The 25,594-nt window shown below is 43.8% G+C and overlaps 1 protein-coding gene across 3 annotated transcripts in view; it reads right to left on the bottom strand.

Moving 5' to 3' along the window:
* Positions 1 to 933: 933 nt before the first annotated feature.
* Usf3 (upstream transcription factor family member 3) overlaps positions 934 to 25,594 on the bottom strand; it is a 70,008-nt gene continuing 45,347 nt past the window's right edge. For 2 of the 3 annotated variants that reach the window (XM_076548867.1, XM_076548866.1), the window contains exons 5-7: positions 24,182 to 24,264; positions 15,801 to 15,897; positions 934 to 13,195 (exon numbers count right to left, since the gene is read on the bottom strand). In XM_076548867.1, the coding sequence (XP_076404982.1) occupies positions 6,738 to 13,195; positions 15,801 to 15,897; positions 24,182 to 24,264 (6,638 nt within the window). In that variant the 3' untranslated portion in view covers positions 934 to 6,737. The remainder of the gene's footprint in view (positions 13,196 to 15,800; positions 15,898 to 24,181; positions 24,265 to 25,594) is intronic. The other variant, XM_076548868.1, reaches the window with a different exon arrangement.

Here is a 25,594-nt window from a genome sequence, read left to right as displayed (position 1 = left end):
TAATCCCTTACCACTGAGCTACACCTCAGCCTCAAACTTCATATAATTTTAGCCAGATGTGATACTTGTGATAGCAGTACCTTGGACAATAAGCAAGAGGCTAGTTGATTCCAGGTCAGCGAAGGCTACATAGTGTGAGACCCTGTCTATAAAACAAAAGCAAAACAATATAAAGCTTATGTAAGTTTTATACAAAATAACAACTTTATATAGTTTTGTATAAACTTTTATACTCTGCAATTCAGTTTTCCCCTTATAAATTGTGCTTAAGTTTTTAACTCAGTTGCTACAGTTATAGCAACATATCCAACTCTTAGTTATGTTTTTAAAGCAGGGCTCACTGTGTAGCTCTGGCTGCTTCTGCCTCCCGGGTGTTTGGGATTAAAGGTGTGTGCCACCATTCATGGTCCTCCAACTTTCTTTAAAAGATTTCCTTTTTAATTACGTGTGTCTAAGTGGGTATGAGCCTGGGTGCAGATGCTTGAAGAGGGCAGAAGAGGGTGTCAGATCCCCTGGAGCAGGAGTTACAGGTGGCGCGAGCCACCTGTCATGGGGCCCTCTAAAAGAACAGTATGTGCTCTTCACAGCTGAGCCATCTCTCCAGCCCAATACCAACCTTCACCTCAAATTTCTATGCTTTAGTTTCTTCTACTACTCAGTTGAGATTTCAGACTGAATCATCACTGAACACTCTTCCATATGTGAGATTCTAATTTTACTTTTTATGATGAATGGACAGGTGTGCAGCTTGCTCTAACAGTTTAGCCCTGATCATAACTGGTTTACTTGAGGTGTGACCTTAGGAACAGACGCCCAATGAAATGTGTCATGGGTTCTTTTCAGATAGATGGCAAAACTTAAATACACTACTACAGATGTAAGACAAAGATCTGACTTGAAATGGGAAATGATCAGAAAAATAAAAAATGAGAATTCACAATGCAAAAATTGCAAAGTTTATTTTCTTAAATAAAATACTATATCCATATCCATACAAATAATTATTACAACCATTAAAATGTTACATTTAACAATAAAAATTTCAAAACTTTAAACAAGAGCATGTTTTGGAATATTCACATCCTAATACAATGCATTTGTAAAAAGATGCCAAAATAAACAGGACCTATTCTTATTTACAACTGTAGGGCAATCTTGATCATATTAGACATATCTGCTCTGTATTCCATTACAAAACAAAGTAGTTTCCATTAGAATTACAAAGCAAGTGGTTACAGTTACAGGACACAGTGCACAGAAGACGGCTGGCTGGGTGGTAGGTACAGACCACACCACTGAAGCGCTGAAACTCATGTTCTCCTGGTGCTTGTCTGCGGCCAGCATCACAACCAGTGTATCCCTAAATAATCCGGGAAAGTAATCATGTTCTCAATTTTCGACCTTTTAAAAATCCAAAGTGAAAACACACACACACACACACACACACACACACACACACACACACACACACCCTGCTGAAAATGGAAGAATTTTCCTTCACAGTAACACAACTGTGGCATTTTAAGCAACACCGTCTGGTCCCTTCTTGGAAGTTAACAGTTCCACAGCCTGAAAATTTGTCACTATCGTCAAGTCCTGTGCCCAGTGACCTTACAGATGAAAAGGACTTGAAGACTTCAGGAGCAGGAGGGCGGAGAGATCTCAGAAAGAGTGAAGACAAAATTAAACAGGTCAAACTACAGTTTCCTATTACATACTGTGTGTACAGCTGTACACACAACTGGGCCCAAAAAAAGTTAAAGATCACCTTTTTTTTTTTTTTTTGAAAATGTGCTACAAGAGAGGTTTTGTCTGTCTCATGAAATTTAATGAGATTGTGTATTCATCCAAAACAACTTGCAGATTATGCCCAACATTCTCAACCTAAGCTGAAACACCTGACCACATACATATGCCCCTTCCAAAAACAAAAAACAAAACACAACAACAACAACAAAACACAACCACCAGGTAGAGTTTATGCAAACGTGGAAATGAGATGGGGAAGAACCACCTGCCACACAAGCTCTGCGTTTACAGGCTCAGCTACACAACTCGCTAGTGACTTTGTCGACGATGGCTCAGAGGTGGTAAGGCAAGAGTAATAAGCATCAGCTGTACTTGGTGTGTAGGAGGTGTTTGCTTACACAGCACGTGCCCTCCCTGGAGCTCCTACACTGCAGTGCAGGGCTGGCCGGGTGATAGTTCTGGGACCTGGTCTCAGGATCAGAGGCACAGTTTCAGGTAGAGTGCAGTGCCAGAGCAGAGGCATAGGGTTAGAACCAGAAACTCTGAGCCCAAGGTCCTCAGTGTGTCCTCCCAGCCCGCACGGACTGCCTCCATCTGAGGCTACTAGGAACAGTTTAGATTGTGCTATAGTAGAATTCAGCACAGCATGGGCAGGATGCAGAGTGGAGTTAAGCAAAAAGCAAGCAAGCAAACAAAACAGACAAAGGAACAAAATCCTTGTTTTTTGGTAGAACTTTGGGGAAGGAAAACAAAATGCTAACATTCGGCCCGAAAGGCATCTCTAGAATAAATTAATTTGCATATACACATTACAAAACCACCACCCAGAGATTAAGTCCACACTCATTTCTCTGGTCATTGGCTAGTGATTGCCCTCCAGCTGGAACAGCCAAAGGCACACTTCTTCCAGTCAGTCAGCACCTAGGTGACAGACTTGCAGTGACTTTCAGGCATCCGAGGATATGGACTCAAGGCTATTCTAGTTTGGTACCACCTTTAACCTTTCCTTCCAGTACAGGGGAGAAGTTCACCCGTCCAAGGAATGCGTCATTCTCACATACTAAAATCTCTTAAACCAACTTGAAAATACTGGCATTTGGAGGAATGATTGCCCTTTAAGGAGGAGGCATAGGGGTTGCCAATAGGCAAAACCTGGGACTCACTACTACACGCTGATCTAATAGAGAGGGTGGCCCCAATCACATCCCAACAGAGGCATAACTATCCCAGGGACGTGGCCAGGCTGGCTGCCATGTTTGATGTGGTACAGCTGAGAGACAGCAAGGGCCTAGCACTGCATGAAGGAAAGAAAAAACCAAGAAGAAGCATTACCCTAACATTTTCAATGTTTCCATGAAAACGTATTTCTACTGTTTCTTTGATTTATTTTTTGGAGTATAAGTTTTAGCCTCTCCATGAGATGGCTAACGTCAGAAGGCAAGAGCAAGGCAAAAGAAGTCTTCCAAAAAAGCTAGCCTCCACTGCAGTTCAGCATAATGCTGATCAGTGTCGGGAGACTGCTGCAGACACCTCACCTCCCAACCCCAGGGTTTAGATCTCTCAGACTTTTGAAATCACACCGATGTGGGAATCCTGCCCTCCACTCAGACAGGGAGTGACCACTGGCATCTCAGAGACGTTCTAATAAAAATAAAAGCATAACTCCTGAAGAAATATAAGACTTATAAAAACCCAATGTCTATTAAAAACATGAAAATGGATTTATTTCATCTATGCTCAACATATTTAACAAACTCACTGTAGAAGTAAGTATACATAGAGAAATCTAAAATTTTTCACTTCATTAGAATTTAACTGTGGAAGGCTGAGAGGAACAAAGCACGTTCAGTGATTCTGTATGATCAATAAATAGAACAAAATGAGTTGATCAATGACTCTCACTTAGGTGGCAGACATGATTTTGTGTATTTCCAGAAATTACAAAGTTATCTGTGGAGATGTTTTATAAAGTCATGTCAAAAGGTTAGACAACATGAAACTTATGACCAAATTTGACTGCATTTTCTTCCATTACTTCAACAAAAGTTTTATCTAGATATTACCAAAAACCATTTAAGTTTCCTCCCCAAATCATGTAGCTTTAATCATTAACACTGTTAAGTACCCAGATTGTTAAACCAAGTAGGAGTGCAGTGCAAACTATTTCTCATCTGAGTCCATGTATGGAACGATCTCTCACACACAAATGCATTATGTCTTCAATTAGCGCCACATGTGAGCGGGAGTCCAATTATTTACCTCTCTCTCCAGATGGTCACAGAAGGCTGAGAGTCAGACAACATCCCAGTCCTGTCCTCTCAGCACAAAACCCCTGACAATGCAATGCTATCTCCGGACAGAGCTGAGCTGCCGACAACCAGCCAAAACAAACTCCAAGTCTTAACAGCCTTTAGGACTTAGGCTGCAATCGCAAACGGAGCACCTCAGCTGGGTGGTGGAGTCCACCCCTAGGCCTGGCTAAGTGGAGGCGGACGTGGAAGGACTGTTTATGCTCAGGAACTCAAGGCCAGTCTGGATGACACAGCAAGATCCCTATCTCAGAAACAACACAAAACTGGAGTTTCTCCACGGCATATAACCTTTGTTCCAATAAAGCAAGCCTGCCCTTCAGAACTCAAGTGCCACCATGATGTAAGGGTGTATGTGTGAAAGACAGCCACTAAGAGAAGGTGGGAGGGAGTCATCAATGGCCATATAGAATGAAATTGGCAAACTGGACCTTCCAAGGACAAAGAAAACTCTGAATATTAATGCTTAAAAGCAATTCAGGAAAGTCTCTCTGTCCTTGGTAACTTATCTGTTGTGCTGTTCATGTGCTAAGCAATGCATCTGTGATGTTCTCTTCTCCCCCAGGAACACTGTGGGGAGGAAACACGGGTTTGCTTTGTTCACCAGGACAGGGTGATTTTCAAGGGCGGTGGAAGCGGAGGGAGGGGTCTGGTGAAAACAGCTGACCGAGCACAGGCACCCTCCTTTCCACTGTGCCTGTAGACCGGCATTCAGCTGGATCTGCTCTGACCAGGCCGGGGAGGCTTCATTAGGATAACGTTCTCAACAGAACAGAGCAACAATTGAAAGCTAAGAGTTTAAATGGTTTTTAAAAATTCAGTACATATCATTTTTTCTTAGTTTTAAGCTCTCAAGATTTAATATATGCTTTAAAATCGTTACTAACTCAATGGGTTAAGAAACATCTACAGAAGAACCCTTTTCCTCCTAGTGGGTTGCCTTGTCCAACCTGGATATTAGGTTTCTGTCTAGTTTACTGTAACTCGTCACGCCATGTTTGGTTGAGGTCCCTGGGAAGCCTGCTCTTTTGTTCTAGAAGGAAATGGAGAAGTGGATCTGGAGGAGAGGTGGAGGAGGGGCGCTGGGAAGAGTGGAGGGAGGGGAAACTATGGTTGGGATGTAATGTATGAGAGAATTAAAAAAAAAAAACCACCTCGTGTTTTCCCATGCTCTAGAGCAGGAGTTCTCAACCTGTGGGTCACAAACAGCCTTTCACAGGGGTCATCTAAGACCATTGGAAAACAGATATTTACATTACAGTTCATAACAGTAGAAAAATTACAGTTATGAAGTAGAAATGAAAATAATTTTATGGCTGGGGTCACCAGTTAGGGTTGCATTAGGAAGGCTGAGAGCCACTGCTCTGGAGAAAGTCTCAATTTTCCACCTGCAGATGGCAGTCCTACTGTTCATTTTTAATTGAGACAAGACTATATTATTTATCATGTACAACATGATATATGTATTTATATATATGATAGACATCTCCAATAGCAAGGACCAGTCTATACTTTAAAACCCGTTCTCACACGCACTCTCACTCATAAACTCACTGATATACATAGAGAATGTATTTTGTGAAGCACCATTTCATACCTACAAGAAAAATAATGAATTCATTTCCTTAAAATTATGAAGGATAAAAATGCAATTTACAATGCAACCTTTAATATAATCAGTAAATTAAAATACTGAGACAGCTTAAAACTCCATTTAGAAATATCTGAAAAGACTCAAATGTGTCTTCTAAAGACAATATTCTAAACACAATATGAGCAGTTCTAATACTTAAGTGATTGTAAATTAATCTGTTTCAAGACCAAATAAATAGAATGAAGGGAGAATATATCCAATCAACTCAACTGGTGAAACACTGGTCACAAACTGACCTTAGGAAAAGCCACAGTACAACTGCTGTTCTTCTTTGGACTAATGCAAAACCCAAGTACTAAGTGGAAAGCATTCCTGTATTCTGTCTTAGCTTTGTACTCTTAAGGCTCATTGTCTAAGGAAGACTTTTGCTTTACATGATCTTGGCACATTAAAGGATAATGTGGCTCTCTGAAGAACAAGACATGAAATTTAGGTAGTTTATTAAAAATTATAATTAAGAAACAAGTGCCTGTAACAGAGCTCAGGAATCAAACACTTCATGTATTTTCTATCTGCTTGACTTATGGAATTTAACTCATTACCAATTTATCACTTGCCGCAGCGCAGAACTGTTAGCTGTTGACATCAACCAAGTGATGAATTGTGTTTTTTCAAGTTGCTTTTGCTTTTGGATTTGCAACTCAGCCATCTCAACTATCTGTTTTACAACTTAGAAACAACTGAATTTGAAATCTCAGCTCCTTTCTACCATCCAGCATGTGCCAAGATCTCCTTAACTTCTGGTTGATTAGTACTTTGGGAATAAAAGATTACAAATCAAACTTGGAAAGGTAAATCGTTTAAATGATTAAAGAAAGCACATCACTCAGAAATGAAAGATGATTGTTTTGACAACCCCAGCGTATGCATCCTCTCTGACATGACTTCCTTATAATCAGAAGCTAAATGAAAAATGGCTATCCAAAACAAAGACACACACCCACTCAAGTTCTCTCAATGCACATGTATACACACAAGAACATTTGTCGCATCAACTCGAAGCCCCACGTTCAGTCTCTCTGGATTTAAACAGCTGAGCTGCAATCGTGCCCTAAGATATGGCTTATGTTGTGAGCGGGTCTGTTTGAGGACTGCTTGGAGGAATCAGAAGCAGAGGAGTTCGCTATGGTGAGCAAAGGTGACATCGCGGAGCCATCAGGAAGAGCCGTTGCTATTTCCGGGAACAATGATGTCATATTAAAATTGGATAGGTGAGAGTTGGCCATGTGCATTGGCGGCATCTCAGGGAGAAGAGGAAAGCTTGGCTGCGCAAAGCCAACGGGTCTGGGAGGAGATAAAATGGATCCAAATCGGTTGTTTAAACTTCCACTGTTTACTTTCTCTGTGCTAGGATTGGAGAACATTTGATTAGAAAAATAAGGGATTGAAATGTCATTGGACAGAGTAGGGTGAGCAGGGGAATAGGGGGGGTAGAAGGAGGGGAGAGTGTTTTGGGGATCTACTGGGATGAGAGCTGGAGTTCGTGTAGCACTAGGCTGGGTAACCTGTGGAATGAAGGAAGTATTCGCATTTATTGGTGGATTCATGCCACCCTCAGGAATAAAAGGGAAGCCAAAATTTTGTGACAGCGTATGCTGGTCAGGACCTGAATTATCATTAGGTACTTGTGGACTATCAGGCATGAAACGGACAATACTCCCTCTCTTTTCTGCAGCAGGTTGCTGACGTCCAAGAATCATGCTGCCGCTAGTAGAGAGAGGAAGATGAGGAAGACTTGGATCAAAGACATTGCTGTGCCTTTGATTTCCAGAACGATTCCTTTCAGGTTGGCGGATTTTGGAACCACCGCTGTCTTGCAGGGGATGTCTTGACCTATGGACAACTGAAGAGTTAGCCTGACGTACAGGAGGCCCTTGGTCAGCATTCCCATGAGACACAGACGGGTGTGGCAAAGTTGGCCTTGCAACCCCATGCATGTTGGATGTGACAGGAGGGTTCATGTGGCCCTTGGTCCCATGACTGTCAGTAATCCTCATGGGATTAGACTTCTGTACAGAAACATTGGGACTTGTGTTTCGACCTTGAATATCTCCTGAGGAAGAGGAACTTGAAAAGGGAATATTCAAAGTGCTGTTCCTGGTGTTAATTGTACCTAAAGACATGTCACAACTCTCCCTATTCTGACTTTCACTCTCTCTCCTAATATGAACACTCTCACGAGCTGGGGGACAATTATATTCAATTGTTGAAGATGGACCACATTGTGTATTCCTTGAGTGTTCTGAGAGTGACCTTTGGCTCCCAAGGACCTGATCACCAAGATGAGGAGCAAGTAAACTTTGCATGAAACTCTGGTGACATGTATTCTCATTGTCCCTTGGTGGGACAGTATTTCCTGTTGGGATGCTCTGAACTGGTGGATAAGATAATCTCTTTTGTCGATCGATTGGTGGTGGGCCAGTGTTTTGACTAATTCGAAAAGCCTGGGACTGCATGCTTCTCAGTGATGGCACAGGGTTACCTATTTCATTATTTCTTGAAGATTGTACTTCAAAATTACTCTGGGGCTGTTGGCTGGCTCCAGCTGGTTTAAATGTCTGACAATCAGGAAGGGGGACAGGATGGTCCATGCGACCCTGCATATTATGAAGTGCCAAGCTTTTATTCCTGGGAACATCAAGATAGCTTCTCATTTCCAGCTGCTCTGAAACCCTGGAGCCCTGAATCGACATGCCCATTCTCTGCTCTGAAGTAGATGACGACTTCCCAATGAGTGCTTCAGCAGAGTAACTGGACACTCGGTTTCTCTCTGGCCTGTGTGGAGCACAGGTCATGTCTGAAGACCTAGTCACAATACTGGGTTGGGACACCATTTGCTGCTCTAAGCCTCTTGACGGCAAAAGCCTCTGCATTGGATTATGTCCAGATACATGGTCAGAAGAAACCGCTGAACCTTGCTGTCTGCTTCCAACATCCTGTTGCTGGTGCAGAATATCTTGATTGAGATGGTTCTGGGCATGGCTATGGTGACCCCGGTTAGTGGAAGAGTTTTCACAACTCTTCTCCGGCTGGGAACTTGCAAAATGTTGCTGCATCTGTTGCTGCATCTGTTGATGGTGAGGATGTGGCTGACTACTCTTGGGTCTCGACTGATCAGTCCCATGGTGTTTTGGTTGTAAGGACAGCTGAGAGGCAGGAGTACCCTGAACGAGATTTCTCTTCTTCTGCATCTGAACTTCCTGTTGTAGAGTTCTCTGTTGGTGTACAATATGGGGCTGGGAGTGGACAGCACTGTCTGCATGAGGCACATGATGCTGTAGCTGATACAAGTGATGCCTCTCTCTTAACTGTCCTGCTTGCTGCTGCTGCTGTTGTTGTTGCTGTTGCTGCTGCTGCTGTTGCTGTTGCTTGATGTAGAGATGGTTAGAATGAAGGTGAGACACCCCTTGAGATGGTACATGCTGCTGCAGGGCCTGCAGATGTTGACTTGCCTGGGTTTGCTGCTGTTGCTCAGCAACAGGAGGCTGAGAACTACATGGAACTTCCGTCTGCCTCAATGCAGGTGCCACAAAGTTGTTACCAGGAGGGAATAGCCGGGTAAGGCCGTCACCATGCGCTGGGTTGCTAGCAGGTACAACTGAGTTTGAAGAGTTGGTGGGGATCTGACTCACCATCATTTGAGTTTGATCAGGAATGCTGTCTGGAGTCCGGCTCATCAGGGGCATACTTTCAAGCCTGAGAGGGGCTGGCTGACAATGCTTTTGGCGTTTGGCTGAAGACAGTAAAAGATCATCTTGTACAGTGCGCTTTGCAGAATCTTTACGGCTTTCGTGACTAGGCTTTGGAAGGGGTTCTTGAAGCTGTGGATTTGGTATGGCGCTAGTCATGCTATTCAGCTGTTCCTGGGAATATTCTGTCATCAGAGGTGGCACAGGGGGCTGGCTGCCATAAGAACTGGATGCAACAGTCATATTGACGGTCACAGGAATAGATGTTTGCTCGGAAGGTTGGGATAACCCTGTGCAGCTGACCAGAGGATGGTTGATACTGCTCTGATGGATAAGATTATTCACACTTAAACTGGTAAGACTTGGTGGCTGAGAGGCCGACACCTGTAAGGAGGCATTTGATGTTTTAATTCCCAGAGAACAGCTAGGCTTTTCGAGAGGCCTATCAACTGTGACTTCCACTGAATCCTGAGAGTTAAATTCATTTGGTGTTGCATCTGCCTGTCCTGTGCAAGGCTCCTTATGGACCTGTGGTTTAAAAGGCTGCTCTCCCTCTAAAGAGGTTTCAGAAGGCTTGGAAGTAACCTCCCTCATCTCAGCCTGTGTGCCAACCCTTCCCTTCTCAATGCTCTCCTGGTCCAAAATAGCTCTTGCTGCAAGGGCTACGATGTCAGTTTGCTCTGCAAAGGTGCAACTGTCACATGCGTTAGTTGTCGTACTGCTGGTCACATCTTCCCGAGCTGTTTCAGGAAGCATGGATGCAACCGAGAAACTGCGGCTACTGCCAGAGCTGGTTGACATGGGAGAGTCAGCCTGCCTGCTGGGGAGCAAAGAGCCATTAATAGCCTCTTGATCAGGGAGGCAGGGGCGGTGCTGTGCTGGGTCTCTGTCATCGCTCAGCAGTAACAGTTCCTGTTTGGGATGCAACTCGACATTAGAGTCACCCAGCTTAGAGTCTTCTGGAGAAAAATCAGGGTGATCCATCTGGACAGAAAGAGACGATTTCTGAAGGTCTTTCTCTTTAGTAAGATCGGACAGCAACATAGTCAGACCCTGCCCCTTTAAAGGCCCTGGGGTTTGCATGGTGTCCAGTGCATCCTGCTGAACTGGGCAAGGTTCTGCCACAGTTTCTACCTCAGAAATACAGTCAGTGCTCGAAGTGCTTGTAGTGGATGACATACCAGAAACCTGAGAAACCACAATCTGGGATTCAATAGGAGACGGAATCAACACATTGGTTGTGGTACAGGATTTTGCAGCACTGGACAATGCTACAGCAGTTGGTGGTGTGCCCTGAGATGTCTCTTGCAAGATGGGAGTGGAATCTTTGGATTTTGCTGGGTCCACTGCAGACTGTTCACTTGTTTCAGATTCTTGGGAGGATGAGCTGCAGTCTTCTGCTGACTTAGATCTGGACACAGACTCAGGGGCTACTGAGTCAGAATTCAGAATGGCCAGTGGAGCGGAACTGCTAACACTCTTGGCCTGGGACACGGCAGCAGACGCTAGGCTGACAGGGAGGCTGTCCAGCAGTCCATCACTACACGACAGTTGTGCTGAGCTGTCTGTTCTGGGGCCATCTAGCTTGCCCACATCTCTGACTGAATTTGGGGGACATGCTGGCTTGTTAGCTGCATGTTTCTTGGCACCTGGCTTCTTGTTCAGTCTTTTGGATTTCATGGTAGGGGGCAAACAAGTGACAGGGTTTGTGGAGGAGGCTGTTGTTAGACTGTAAGTACTGGCTAGTGTGGCTGAATTTTCTGTTGTCACGGGAGGTGCTACAGTTGTTGCTAGGGGAACACCGTTAGCAGGACTGGTTTGACTGTTTGCAGGAGTCTGAGGATTAGCAGACTGGCTAATAGACAACTGTACACAGCTCTGGCCAGCCATCTGGGATATGCTCTGATTGAGGCTGGCCAGAGCCCCAAATGTGTTCAGGGCAACATTGGTATTTGGATCTTCGCTGGTGGTGGGTTGAATAATTTGCATAGGGGTTTGATTTGTAGTTCCTGATGAAGACATAACAGGCTGCAAAGCAAAGAGCTGTCCATTTAAAGAAATGGTTTGAGGCTGCTGTTGGTTTGACATGGTAACAGAAAAGGTTTGGGTTGAATTAGACATGGATAAAGATGAAGGTCTTGGTAATATGTGGACAAGATGCTTCCCCCCAAAAGTCTGTGGGGCTGGCACATTTTGCACAGAATTATGAGACCCTATTATAGCACTGGCCCCATTAACAGGAAGTCGAACAGGGCCCGGATGGGGAGCAGAGAGGAGTGGCAATGGGTTCTGATTGGCTGCCTGTATGATGACAATCTGCTGACCTACTGCTTGGCTGGGAACCTCTGCCCTCATCATTGCTGGGCATGGGGTCGTGCTGGGTGGCTGAAGAATGATAACGTTTTGGTTACCTGGAGCCGCAGTGACAGCTGACCCAACTGGCTGAGCCATCTGAATCACTTGCATTGCTGAGTTCAAGGGAAGGATATTTTTTGGAGGCTGAGATTTAACTTGTGGCTGGGCAGTTGGTGGCTGCATAGGTAAGGGTGGACATGAAGGCAAAGTTACCATGACGTGCTCAGCTGGTGGTCCATCTGCTGGAAGGGAAGTGTTTAAGGTGATGCCTGTAGCCACATGCTTGTGGTGGCTCGGGGTAGGGCTGGTACCAGACTCACTCAGTACTGGAGTCACAGCAGAAGACGGTGTCTGGCTCAAAGGCTGGATAGTGTTTCCTGCCAGATGCAAAGTAGTCCATGTTGTCTGTGTGTTTCCAGCTGAAGAGATTCGGGTAAGGCTAGTGATGTTTTTCAAATCTGAAGCACTAACACTTGAAGAAGGCAAAGAACAAGAAAGGGTCCAACCACTGTCCAAAGGATTTGCAGAGAGACTGCTCACCGGGAGGGTGGTCTTCACTACACCGGCATGAGCTGGGGCCACCACTGTTGTCGTATTCGTTGAGTCTGCTGTCTTGCTAATGCTCCCCGGGGAAGAGTCACCCATACATCTGGGAGGCTCGGAGCATGCTGTGGAGGTAGCTGACACAGCAAGGGTGTTTTGCAAGTCTTCACTGAAGTCCTGCACGCCTGGGCCAGATTTGGTTTCATGATGGACGTTAGAGGCAGCTGCTGAGTTGCCGGAGGAGATGCTTGTGACACACGCAACTGTTTTCTTTGATGATTTAGGGCTCTCTTGCCCGTTGTTATTTTCTGGAGCATTTTGATCATTTAGGCATGTGTGCAAGGGACGATGCTGGTGAGGGTCAGGGCCAACTGCAACGGTGATCAGTGGGCCGCCAGTGGCACCAAGCACACTTGATTGGCTTTCGGAAGTAGAAAGTTCGAGAATATTTTGAGCAGAAATGGCAGCGGGAAGACAAAGGGGAACAGGCTGGTTGGCAGCCAGTGCAGACACTGTAGTCTGATGCCACGGCTTGTTTTCCGAAGGGTAAACTCCAGAAATAGACACAGGAGTCACAAGCTTGCAGGTCCTCTGCACTGGCACCACATTGGCAGTTTGCTTCTGTAAGCTGTGACCGACATTAAAGGTGATTCCCTGAACGGCTGTCCCCTGGCTGTTTCCCCCAGGCTGGCTCCCGTTGGAATACACAATGATGTTTTTTTGGACCTGGTCACTCGGAATAACAACCGACACCTTTGAGTTCTTCAGATTTCCTTTCCAGTGGATTGTGGGGTCATCATATAAGCATATGTCATTTGCTTTCAATAATTCAATATATCGGCCATTTTCTTTTTGAATTTCTTCCAGTTGTTTCCGTAGCTTTTTAATTTCCTCAGCTAAAATATTAGAAATGAAGATGTAAAAATATTGGTGAATGTCAGTGATTATAACAACTTAAACAAAAATATACCTGCTAAGCCAGTGAATTCCAATTCTAGCCTTCAGATGCCTCAGCAGGGCCATGAGCTCTCTGGTGCTGTAAGGTTCTCTTCCCAGAGTGACACCCAAGCTTCCTTTATACTCCTTTTAAACTATAGACCTTTACAGGCCAGCCACTGAGAATCTCCTGTGGTTACAAGTCTCAACATTCCCAATCCCCAACTTCCCAGGAACACAGCTAACAGATGAAACGGGGTAAGGCAAACTGATTCCTGGTAACATGCTTTGGATAAGCTAAAAGCTCTCTGCTCGGGGCTCCGAGTTTAGGGTTACCACAACTGCCAGGCCTCTTAAACTGTATGGTACAGAATGCTAAGGTGTAGCCCTTAGCATTTGAGCTGAGCAGTCTCTGGCTCAAATCCATCAACTTGTGGGATAGTCTTCAAAGCAGCCTGCCATAGCACCCTATGGGTGATCAGGACATACTAGATAGATATCCTCACACTACCCAATGAGGACACTTGTTTTATTATCAAGGCTGATTAGTGTAATTCTTAATTCTGATAATGTCCCATCTGATTGACAAAACCAGGTTAAAACCATGCTAAACACTACCATCCCTTTTGGCAAATAGCTTTGGAATTGGACCAATTTTCAGAATCGAAATGAAATGAATTGTACCTATTATAATCTTAGTAGTGATTATATTAGTCTTGGACCTTGTGTGCTTAACTATCTTAATTTTTTTCCTCCTCTTGTTTACAGTCAATCCAGCCTCAGGCAGTCCTGCGGCAATCTTAACTTCATGTAGTTCAAAGTCAGCAAGAACAGAATCCTTAAATTCTTGTAGCCCAAAGTAGCCAGACTAACTAGATGTCCAACTGCTAGATGACCTGAGGGTCTTATCTCGAGGAAGAAATATGAAGTAGGCAGGTAGATATTAGAAGGCTTGGAGGTCATTGGGATGAGCCGCTCCCTCATAATCAGCAGCTTTTAAACCAAGAATCAGAACTGCAGGGCTCCAATTACTGGTCAAAGAAATGGGATGTACGGCTTATCTCTAGTCCTAGGTGAAGATGTGACATTATGAACTGACTAGAGGGTCACTACCATATTATAATATTATATATATTGTATATAATCATGTTATATATATATATTATATTATATTATTCTCTGTGTGTGTGTGTGTGTGTGTGTGTGTGTGTGTATGTGTGTAAACTACTATTTACTACTACTAGTATATTATTGCCCCCCTCATTTGGAATCTATTAAAATGGGCCTGTTAATCTCCTGGACAGGAGTATGTTCTCAAGGTAAAGCTTCTCCTACAGACTTTATTACGAAGCCTGCCTGAGATACAGATGGGCACAGTGGTCTCTTTGATATTGTCTATCCTTGAGAAGGTGTTATCCTTTACTCTGCATTAAATGAAATAAACTATTTTCTACCAAAAGAACAACAACAACATGAGCCAGCTGAAGCTGCTTTAGGCTCTGCCCCACCCTGGCCTGGCTGCTAGGACTTTTCTGAGCCCTGTGTGCCTGGTATTTCTTCATTAGCTTCCCTTTTCTCTAAGGTAACATGACTGTTTGGCTTATGTGTTCTAAGCCAAAGGAGCTATCATTGGAAAAAGGCTGCAGATCATTCTGGCCTTCAAAGCATCTTATGGGGTGCTTTACAATGTTCCCAAACACCAATATATCTAACTAGCTGCTGTATTTATCCATAAGGGTCTGCACCATCAAAGAAAGCTGATGTAGGAAAGCAACTGTTTTTAACTGGATGTAAAGAAGATCTGAATGCTGTCCTTCCAGACATGGTTCCCAATACCATCCTTGCCGATCACAAGCAGCATTCCACAGCACTGTCCAACCTCAGTAAAACATTGTTCCTTTTAAGGTGGTCTACTAGGTCGTCACAGGAAATTCTCTGTTCTTTTCATAATAAATGGTCATAGTAAATGGCCACTCAACAGCCTATCACCTGAGCTCTACTGGCCTGGAGTGTGTTTCCTTTCAGCTTCTCTCCAATGCTGCTGGAAAAATCCAAACCCACAGCACAAAAAGTTACACCTAAAAAACCAAGTATTGTTAAATGATCTGGTAGTTGAATACATGCTTTACATTAATGTAAATAATCACAAAATGAGTATTTTGGTCTTCTAAGTCAATGCATTGTTAAAATTTGGCTCAGATCTATCCTCTGATCTTGTTTGTGAGTTTCACTGAGAAGAACTCTTCTATGAGTCAGAGTCTTGTGAGAGTCTCCTAACTGCAAGATCCAAGTGGAAGAATGGAGACTGAACACTATTGGGTTCACGACTTAGGCAAACATGAAATACACAGAAGTCATCAAGACTGAAGTTATGTATTCCTACAAGATTAAATTAGCCACAGAGGAGGAAGGAGTTCAGCTACATGATCTCATTTGCAATGCTATCGAGTCTACTCTGATTTGAGGGTCGGGGAGTTCTCCACGTCCTCAAGTGCATGTCCCGGCAGCACAGACCCCTGAGCACAGTCTAACAGACAGGAGCCAGCACAACTCTGCATGCTCCACCTTGTTCACTGTTCCCTCCGTTGAGCAGAAGCTCATCATTCTGCCGCTTCAGTTCTGTTATGTACTTAAAGGCTTGGTCCAGGATCATGTTCTTGCTCTGCAAAACAAAAAATTGACCATTTAGACATTTCATCCAAAGGTAAAACCTTTGAAGAAGACATGTAAAACTTTGGATTTATCACATGTGATATGTAACTTTTTAAAATTCAAATTAGGTACAAAGTTCAAAAGTTTCTACTGTTCATTTTAGATTTATTACACATCTCTCAACCATTTACTATGTAGGAAAGTAGGCAAATCATCTAACCTCAAACTACACACACACACACACACACACACACACACACACACACACACACACACGAATCAGGTGATAAGCTAGGAAGAGAGCTCAGCTGGTCAAGCGTTTGCTGTATACGCATGAAGCTCTGACTTCAGTTCACTGAGGGCAAGTTTGAAAGCCAGGCAGGGTGGCATGCTCTTGTAATCCCAGCTCTGAGAAGCTGGAGACAGCCAGCCTAATCCAGCAGGCGAGCCTCAAGCCAGGGAGAGCTCTGTCTCCAGAAGAAAGGTGGAAGGGATGGGTGTGGTTGCCTACATCTTTAATCCTAGCACTTGGGATGTAGACGCAGGCAGCTCTCTAATTTCAAAGCCAGCCTGTCTACATAGAGTTCTAGGCCAACCAATCTCAAATGTAAAAAAAAAAAAAAAAAGCAAGGTGGAAGACAGGTATCCCTGGAGGAACACAACAGGAAGTGGACTCTGACCTTCACATGTGCATGCACACACAATACAAATAAAGCCAAAATGCTTGGTTCCTGAATAATGATACCTAAAGTTGTCCTCTGACCTCCACACATACGCACACACACTTGCACACACATACACACACACCACAAAATTGGGTAAAAAGATTTTGTGTGCTACACAAGAAGCAATACAAAGGAAAATCAAAGATAAGGAAGGAACTTGATGATGGTAGTATGTGGACTGAAGGTTTGTGTTCCTCAGCCAAATTTATATGTACCACTTCTGATCTATGATGTGCTGGTATTTGGAGCTGAAGTCTGAAAGAGCTCTGCCCTCATGAATGAGATTAACACCTCCATGGGAAGAAAGAGATGGAGAGATGGCTCAGCAGTTGAGAACACTTACTGCTCTTGCAGATTAGCAGCCTTACATGAAGAGACAGGCTGGAAAGCTGGCTTAGCAGCTAAGGTCACTTATTGCTGTAGCAGAGATCTGGGTTTGTTTCCCAGTACCCACATGGGGGCTCACAAACACCTCTAACTCCAGGTCCATTGGCTCCAATAGCCTCTCTGGGCTCTGCAGTGTCCTACACATACACATAAATAATAATTAATTTTTTAAAAGAGAAGAGTGTGGCAATCCTTCTCTCTGTACCATGTGAGTACATAACTAGGACGAGAATGTTTGTTTTTTTTTTTTAAAGATTTTATTATTTTTAATTTTGTGTCTTTGTGTGGCTATGTGCACATGGAAGCTGGAGGTGTTGGATCCTCCTGGTCTGGAGTTCCAGGCACTTGTGAGACCCTGACAGGGCTGCTGGGAACCAAACTCAGGTCCTCTGCAGAGCAGTCCTACTCTTACCTCCTGAGCCATCTCTGCAGCCCAAGGATTGCCATCTTTAGTTTGGACTCCTCAGCCTCCACAACTGGGAGGTTAAGCTTTTTGTTAAGTCACTGGATAGGTTCTACTTTGTTACTTGAACTGGAGCCTGTACTAAGACACTCTGTTATACTGTTTTTTCAAAAGGGAGCATTGGGAAGGCCTCTCTATAAGGTGATAACCAAGAAACACCCGAAAGGGGCACAGCATATGCTGAGGCTATCTGGAGGAAGCAAAGCTGAGTCATGGGATCAGAAGGCAAAGGCACTCAGGCAGGGCCGACCTTGTTATGTGTGAAGACAGGAATGGTGGATGAGGCATACCGTAAAGACTGGCAGGAGAAGAGGCCACAGAGGTTTTCAAGACTATGTCAATGTCAGATTTCAGATTATTCTTTACTAATAACCACAACCTCAAAGTATACTGAATAATGGGCTGAGAAAGGGATCTCATATGACTGAGTATTATTGCCATGCTCTTACAATATTCCATTTCTAAACTTTTTTGAAGGGTAAATTTCACATTAAAGCACTTTTTTATTCTTAAAATTTTTGGAGACTATTTTATATTTCTAATTATGTGTATATGTGTGTGTTTATGTGGGAGAAAATGTCGTGTACAGGTGCCTACAGAGTTCAGAAGAGGACACTGGAGCCCTGGTCGCCAGCCTCGACAACAAGACAAACAAACAAACAAAAAATCCTGTGAGCTCTGGTTCAGTGAATAAGGGCGGGCACAATAGAAGATACCCAAGAACCTCCTCTGGTCTGGGCACCTGCATATATGTGCACATCTCCACCTCCACCTCCACTGTCTTCACACACACACACACACACACACACACACACACACACACGCATACACACACATACACACACACACCTACCTAGACAGAAGGATGCTATGAACATCATGTAATACATTTTATTAAATATGTATCCCATAGGCATTTTCATATCACATTTGGGGGGCTAGCTGACTCTTTCTAATGGCTGTATTTCTTTTATTTGCCAGTTTATTACTAAGAAACATTTAAGCTATCCACTGACCATTTCTGGTTTCTTTCTTTTGACTAAGCATGTGGTCTTGAATGACTAACTTCCACTCCAATGTGCACAGTATTCATATCTCCCATTCTTTATTACTCTCTCATGTATCCATCACTGTGACTTAGTGCATTGATTCAATAAGCTTCAGTTCTGGGTTCCTTCAACTGACTCACTATAGAGACCCAATATGCACACCCAAGAAACTCTTAGAAAAAGGAAACCAGGTGTGGCTCAGTGGTAGAGTGCCCACGTAGTATGTATGGCTCCAGTTTCACATCCCGGTACTGCAAAATCAGAAAGAGAAAACTAATACTGTCTTTTCTTAAAGCAAGAATCAGAACAACAGTAGGACCTGATAATGCTCAGCCCTGGCCCCCTGCTCGGACAGCAGACAGGGCACACAACAACTGTGAAGACAAGCTGTAAACTGCTCTGCTCTGGGAGCCAGATACTGACCTCTGCTGCACATTCTAGACACATTCTAAGAAAGTGAAATGGTTCCAGTTTCCTTTCTTCACGAACTTACAAGAATTGGGAATGTTGTAGAATATTATTTTAAGGTGTGTTACTTTTGTTTATGCTCTGGAACATTTGTTAATGATGCAAAGATGTGTTACCTTTGTTTGATTACATAAAATACACCTGCGGCCAGGAGACTGTCAGCAACTAGCTGACAGGAAGTGGTAGGGAGGAGCCGGGTGGAGAAGGGCTTTTAAGTGGGGGCAAGGAGAAGGACAGGGCTTTTTGGGAGATGTGAGTGATTTGCTATTCAGCCTCTCTGAGGAGCAGAATTCTACCTCAACCTTTGAATCTTGAGTTCTGTTTGAGGGACAGAGATTTACATAAGTTCCCCTGGTGGCTTTGAAAGAGTCAGTGCCTGAGGGAACAGAATCCCCTCTGCTGCGGCCTTTGCAGTGACTGATTAGGACAGTCATGGCTTAAAAGGCAGCAACAGTTTTAAAAAAGGACACCAGGGAACGAAAGCCAAGAGTAGGTAGGAAGGTAAGGTTTTACCAGGCAGCTTCCAACATGTACTGAGAGGCCCCTGAACCTCAAGATGTGGGCAAAGAAGAGCAAAGTACAACACAATCAGCCCCGTGTCAAGAAAACAATCCTTTTCCTTTTCTTCAACTTGAGAACCTCCTGCCTCAGGCTCCTGAGAGCAGGGCAGTCTGTTTTTTTAAAGATAAAAAAACCTCAGCCAAACAACAACAACAACAACAACAACAACAATCCCATGTATTTATTAAAGTTTAATCCACCCAGCAGGGATAAAAAGAAATTTAAGTGTTCAGGGGGGCAATGCTGAGGAGCAAGCTGATCCAGCCTTAAAATCCTCCAAGTCAGAGGAGCACCTGCTCTCATGCTACCAGAGGAGGAGGAGGTACAAGGCTCCCCTGAGGGCTCCCCGAGAGGGTTCCTGAGCAGTGGTGCTCGGCACCTCTCCACCCATGTCCTGAGCCAACAGAAGACTTCTCTTCCTGCTCGAACCACACAAGGTAAATTTATTTCCTGTGAAATTGAACTAGGAAATTTCAACCTCAGGCACAGCTGGAACACAGCTAGCCAAGATGAGGACAAAGTAAAACACTGTGTTACAGCTCTAGGTTCTCTAGCCCTGTCCCTGACCAGCCCGGAACTCTAGCGAGCAGGCTCACACTCTTTTCAACCATTCTACCCCCAGGGAAGACTGACAGATGATTTCCTGAGGAAAGCAAAACATTTAGGGCCCAAACATAAGCTATTTGATTCGCTTTTTTAAAAAGCCGATGATTCTTTTTATTAATAAATTCTTTCTCTCTCTTTCTCTAAGCTTCTCCCACCCAAATAAGTATCTCTTTTGAAGAGGGGTGTGCAGTTGGGGGTGTGTGGATACCTTAGGGCCAGACTTCTGGATAGCTCCCAAAAGGCCAGTCTCCTAGTGTTAAGAACAAATGTCTAACACCCCCAGGCTGAGACTTAGAATGGCTGAATTTTAGTCCATTTGCGTGGGTGTCTGTCCCTCAAGTCAGACAGGCAGGCCTCCAGAACTTCAGTAGAGGAAGAAAGAGACCCCCTTGTGCAATCGCTTCGTGAGCCTGCTCAGGGCTCCTTTACTATGCTTGAGCCAGAGACAGGGCAACCAGGCATCAAGTAGCTCCCTGAAGGCTCAGTCACCACCCCATCCCACCCTGTGTGACTGGAGGAGTCTGGTTCAGGGTTGTATCTGGAAAGCCAGGCTAGATCCACAATGGAAGAATTGTAAGTGGGCACAGGCTTGAGTATTGGTCACTGATCAGCACCACACCCCATAGACCTGTCCATCCGTCCCTTCCACATGGGTGAACTTTTCTCCCACAGACCTGCTTCCAAACCAGGAAGCCTGAAAACAGGGATAGCACCAGGGGCAGGCTCAGAGTGCCCTGAGAAAGGGGCGGGAAGTGTGGCAGGGCACCCAGGCAGAAGTTGAGGTGAGGCTGCCTAGCCCATGCACTTGCTCAGACCCAGCTCCAAGAGCCGCTGCTAGAGCATGGGTGGTTCGGAGCAGGATGAAGACTGCTTCCTTCCACTTGGCCAAGGAGGAAACTGAGGCTGGAAAAGCTAGAGGAATTCCTAAGTAACTGCACTAGCAAGCCAGTTCTGGTCCTATACCCAGCCCTAGTCTGACTTGAGTCTCTCTATGACCCTGTGGGGTCCTCTGACACTCCCCAGAGGATGCAGTCCAGTGACATTTTAAAGACACCCCCACATATACCCACACACTTCCCACACTGCCCACGCTGGGCCTACAAATCTCTCTGGTCATTTCTGCAAGGTAATCCTGGGGCACGTGTGCAAATTGTGAATAGAGAAATGGCAGTCCAGCCTTGAGTGGCAATCTTGGCGTCCACTGGGGTCAGTAAGTCGCTGGGCTGGGTGGTGCACTAAACCACACTACTATAGGGTTCTTCAGCCACTCCAGAGTTAAGCACATCTCCTGGTCCCCAAATTAAGGCATAGAAACTTTGATTGACTTTGGATGCCTCATTCTCAAGTATGAAACAAAACAATAACAAAAACACCAAAAAAAAAAAAAAACAAAAACAAAAAACCCTCATGTCAGTAAACATTTAAATAAAATGCTTAACGCTTTTATTTAGACAAAACACCTAAATGAAAAGGAAAAATGAGAATTAGGGACTGGGAGACCCAGAAAATTGAAGAAAATTTCCAGGGAAAGCCCATACAACACTTAGGGATGAAAACCCATGAAATAAGCATATGGCACGAGATATAATACACAGAACAGGAAAACCTTAAAAAGGTAACCACTAGAGATGAAAGAGACCAACTGGTTAAGGTTAAAAACAGAGGACAAGAGGTTCTGGAAGTAAAGTCTTAGAGGGGTTTTTTTTTAAAGGCAAAACTAGAAGTCATGCAGTAATTTGACCACCCAGAAAATTGTATTAAGATTTCGCTGAATGTGCGCAAAGAACTAAAAGTGCACATGACTGAAGAGATGGCTCAGAGGGCAAGAGCTCCTGCTGTGTAAGCATGAAGACCTGAGTCCACCCACATAGGAAGCCAGGCCTGGCTACCCTGCAGATAACCCCAGGGTGTGGGTAGAAATAGGCACACCATCAGAGTTGTGTGGTCCTCTTGAAATTGATTAAGGTGGAGGGAGTTGACCAATCAATGGTCCCACATCCACAACTGCATGGGCAGCACAAACTGGATCCAGTAGGTTATTAAAAACAAAAAAGGACATGTTGTTGGGAGGGGCGGGGAAGGGAGTGGAACTGGGAGGAGTTGGGAAGAAGTTGAGGGTGAGTAGGATCAAATTAGACTGTGTGATAAATGAAATTCTCAAAGAATTAATAAAAGTACTACATCTTTAAAAGATGGAGAGTGGGGGGCTGGAGAGATGGCTCAACGGTTAAGAGCACTGGCTGCTCTTACAGAGGACCTGGGTTCAATTGCCAACACCCACATGGCAGCCCACAACTGTTTGCACCTCAAGATCTGACACCTTCACACAGACATACATGCAGGCAAAACACAATGTAAATAAAATAAAAATAAAAATTAAAAAAAGATGGAGAGTGATAAAGGATGACATCCCATGTCCCCCTCTGGCCTTCACATCAGGTGTAGACAACACACACAATTTTAAAAGCTAAAAAGTATCCAGAAAACTAAGGGATGAAAATCAAAGTATCAAAGCAAACAGTTGAGAACGGCTGTCTATGAAAGCTGTGTTAAGGCTAGGAAGCAGGAAGAACATTGATGTTTATTGTTTTAATACTATTTACTATGGATACATATATTTTACACAGATTATTTAATTAAAAATAGTTTTAAAAGTTACTACAAGTTCTTATAGTCCAACTGCAAAGGAATAATACTATATAATCATTAAAGAGAGGTGATCATATGAGAAAGTAATCTACAATCAAGAGTTCAGTATGTACACCGGATGAAAATGATGAAGCCAGTTTCCAAAGCAGAACTGACACTCATTGATAAAGCCATGTCCAGACAGACATGTAATATTTTATTAGTTGTCATAACTGGAAAGTGGGATGTCAATTTCCTTTTGGTTTCTCATGATTCCATGTTATTTGAATCATGTGTTTTATCTTCATTATTTTAATAAATTAAAAATTACCTTCATTAGGGAAAAGTATCATGCATTAAGCTGAGATTTACAAGTACTAATTGGATTTAAGAGGCCATGGACAGACCAGATGTGATGACACATACTTGTAATCCCAAGTAAGGATGCTGAGACAAGAGAATATTGAGTCCTGGTCTGCACAGCAATACCTTGGCTCAAAAAAGAGGATGGGGCATGTATGGAGAACATGAAGAATAAGTTAAAAATCCCTAGAAGACCCTAGGTAAGAATTTTCAAAGCATAAAGAATATTAATGATAAGAAAACAATGCTAGGAAACATAGTAGATCATATTAATCTAATCATGGTGCTACTTTAGCAATTCATTGGAAAAGGAACAACAGTCTAGCAATCATATGATACATTTGACCATGTGGAAAACTGTACTAGGAGATTATTAGAAACACAAGAAAAATTAAAGTATATAGAAAAGTGAAATGAATAAAAAATGAGGCTACCAACTTGAAACCTCCCTCCTCTTGATAAATGACAGAGAACAAAAATAATCATTCTATAAACCAAAATAATTGAGAGCACTGTCTACTAACAAGCAGAGAGACGAAATACAGTGGTTATCTACTTATTTCAGGAGTGGGGTGGGAGGACTACCTGCTTCAGAGGGTGAGGGGTGCCTACCTGCTTCAGAGGGTGAGGGGTGCCTACCTGCTTCAGAGGGTGAGGGGTGCCTACCTGCTTCAGAGGGTGAGGGGTGCCTACCTGCTTCAGAGGGTGAGGGGTGCCTACCTGCTTCAGAGGGTGAGGGGTGCCTACCTGCTTCAGAGGGTGAGGGGTGCCTACCTGTTTCAGAGGGTGAGGGGTGCCTACCTGCTTCAGAGGGTGAGGGGTGCCTACCTGCTTCAGAGGGTGAGGGGTGCCTACCTGTTTCAGAGGGTGAGGGGTGCCTACCTGCTTCAGAGGGTGAGGGGTACCTACCTGCTTCAGAGGGTGAGGGGTGCCTACCTATTTCAGAGGGTGAGGGGTGCCTACCTGCTTCAGAGGGTGAGGGGTACCTACCTGCTTCAGAGGGTGAGGGGTGCCTACCTGCTTCAGAGGGTGAGGGGTGCCTACCTGCTTCAGAGCAGGGGAACACGGGATCAGTTCTCCTATTCTGTTTATCCCAGCATTGATTTTCTTCTTTCTGTGCCTCTCCACTAGAAAGAGGAGAAACACATTAGCAACCCTTATACTACGTGGACAAAGTGCCCAATTTCCCAGGGTAAAGCAACTGTCAGGAAAGAGTCATATGGAAGAGGCCGGGGGCTGTAGCTCAGTGGCAGAGCACCTGCCTAGCATGGACATAGGAGAAGAAATTCAACCTTGAGCCGAAAATCATTATTCACCAAAGACAAGTAAGGTTGTACATAAAGTTTCTAAGAATGCAATATTTTACGTCAAGTGTTATGAAATAAATGCGCTTTTATAAGCATTGTAAAGAAAACCATGAATAACTACATTAAAACAATTAAAAAGGAATTATTAGGCCATCTTTCCATTATGATTTATTGATAACAAATTTATTTTTCAAATTCACTTTCATCTTGTTACATGTATTATTTTTTATTTATTTGAGTGTGTGTATGTGTGTGTATGCACATGTGTGGGTGTATGTGTACTGCACACACATGGGGTCACACGATGACTTGCTGGAGCCAGTGCTCTCTTTCCGCCATGTCTGTTCCAGTTGTCAAACTCAGGTTACCCTGCTCAGTGCAAGCCACCCCACCTGCTGAGTCATCCCAACAGCCCAATGACCGAATCGAAAGAAACCACTAATGAGTTACCGTGAGCTGACTCTTTTGGCAAGTGAGACCTTTCTTTAAATTTTAAGAACCTTAAAACACCTAGTGTAGGATGACTAGGCCTTTCTGGAATAGAAGAAGCTGTTGGTTGTGTCTTACAATAGATAAGAAAAGGCATTGGCTTGGTTTTCTATGGTTTCTGAGATAACTACTCTGGCCAGGAAGAATCTTTTCTATCTAAGAAACAGGGAGTACCAGCTAACTTTAACATCAGCTTCACATAGCCTAAGATCACCTAGGAAGAGAGAATTTTAGTGAGGACTTGCCTATATCAGGTTGTCTTGTGGTCTTATCTATGGAGGACCGTCTTAATTGAAAATTGATACAGTAAAACCTAGTCTATTGTGGGTGACTCCATTCCCTAGGATGAGGTCTTAATGGTACAAGAGAGAAAAAAGGTAGCTGAAAGCAAACAAGAATGTGTTTATTGTTTGTTTGCTCTTGACCTTGGATGTAATGTGACTGGCTGCTTGAGTTCCTGCCTTGAGTTTCCTTCAGTAATGGACAGTAGTTTGGAACTGTAAACCAAATAAATTTGCTCCTCCTCCTATGTTACTTTTGGTCAGGATATTTTACCATGGTAACAGAAATGAGGACATAGGGCAACTGAAAACTTGTCAATTGAGTGCCAAAATGTTCCAGACTGTAAGAGTACACAAGAGTTCATTTAGATAATTTCTGT

This window comes from Peromyscus maniculatus, chromosome 12, assembly GCF_049852395.1.
Source record: "Peromyscus maniculatus bairdii isolate BWxNUB_F1_BW_parent chromosome 12, HU_Pman_BW_mat_3.1, whole genome shotgun sequence".
Taxonomy (NCBI): domain Eukaryota; kingdom Metazoa; phylum Chordata; class Mammalia; order Rodentia; family Cricetidae; genus Peromyscus; species Peromyscus maniculatus.
Note: the sequence above shows the minus strand (reverse complement) of the source record. Positions and strands in the feature narration are given on the sequence as shown.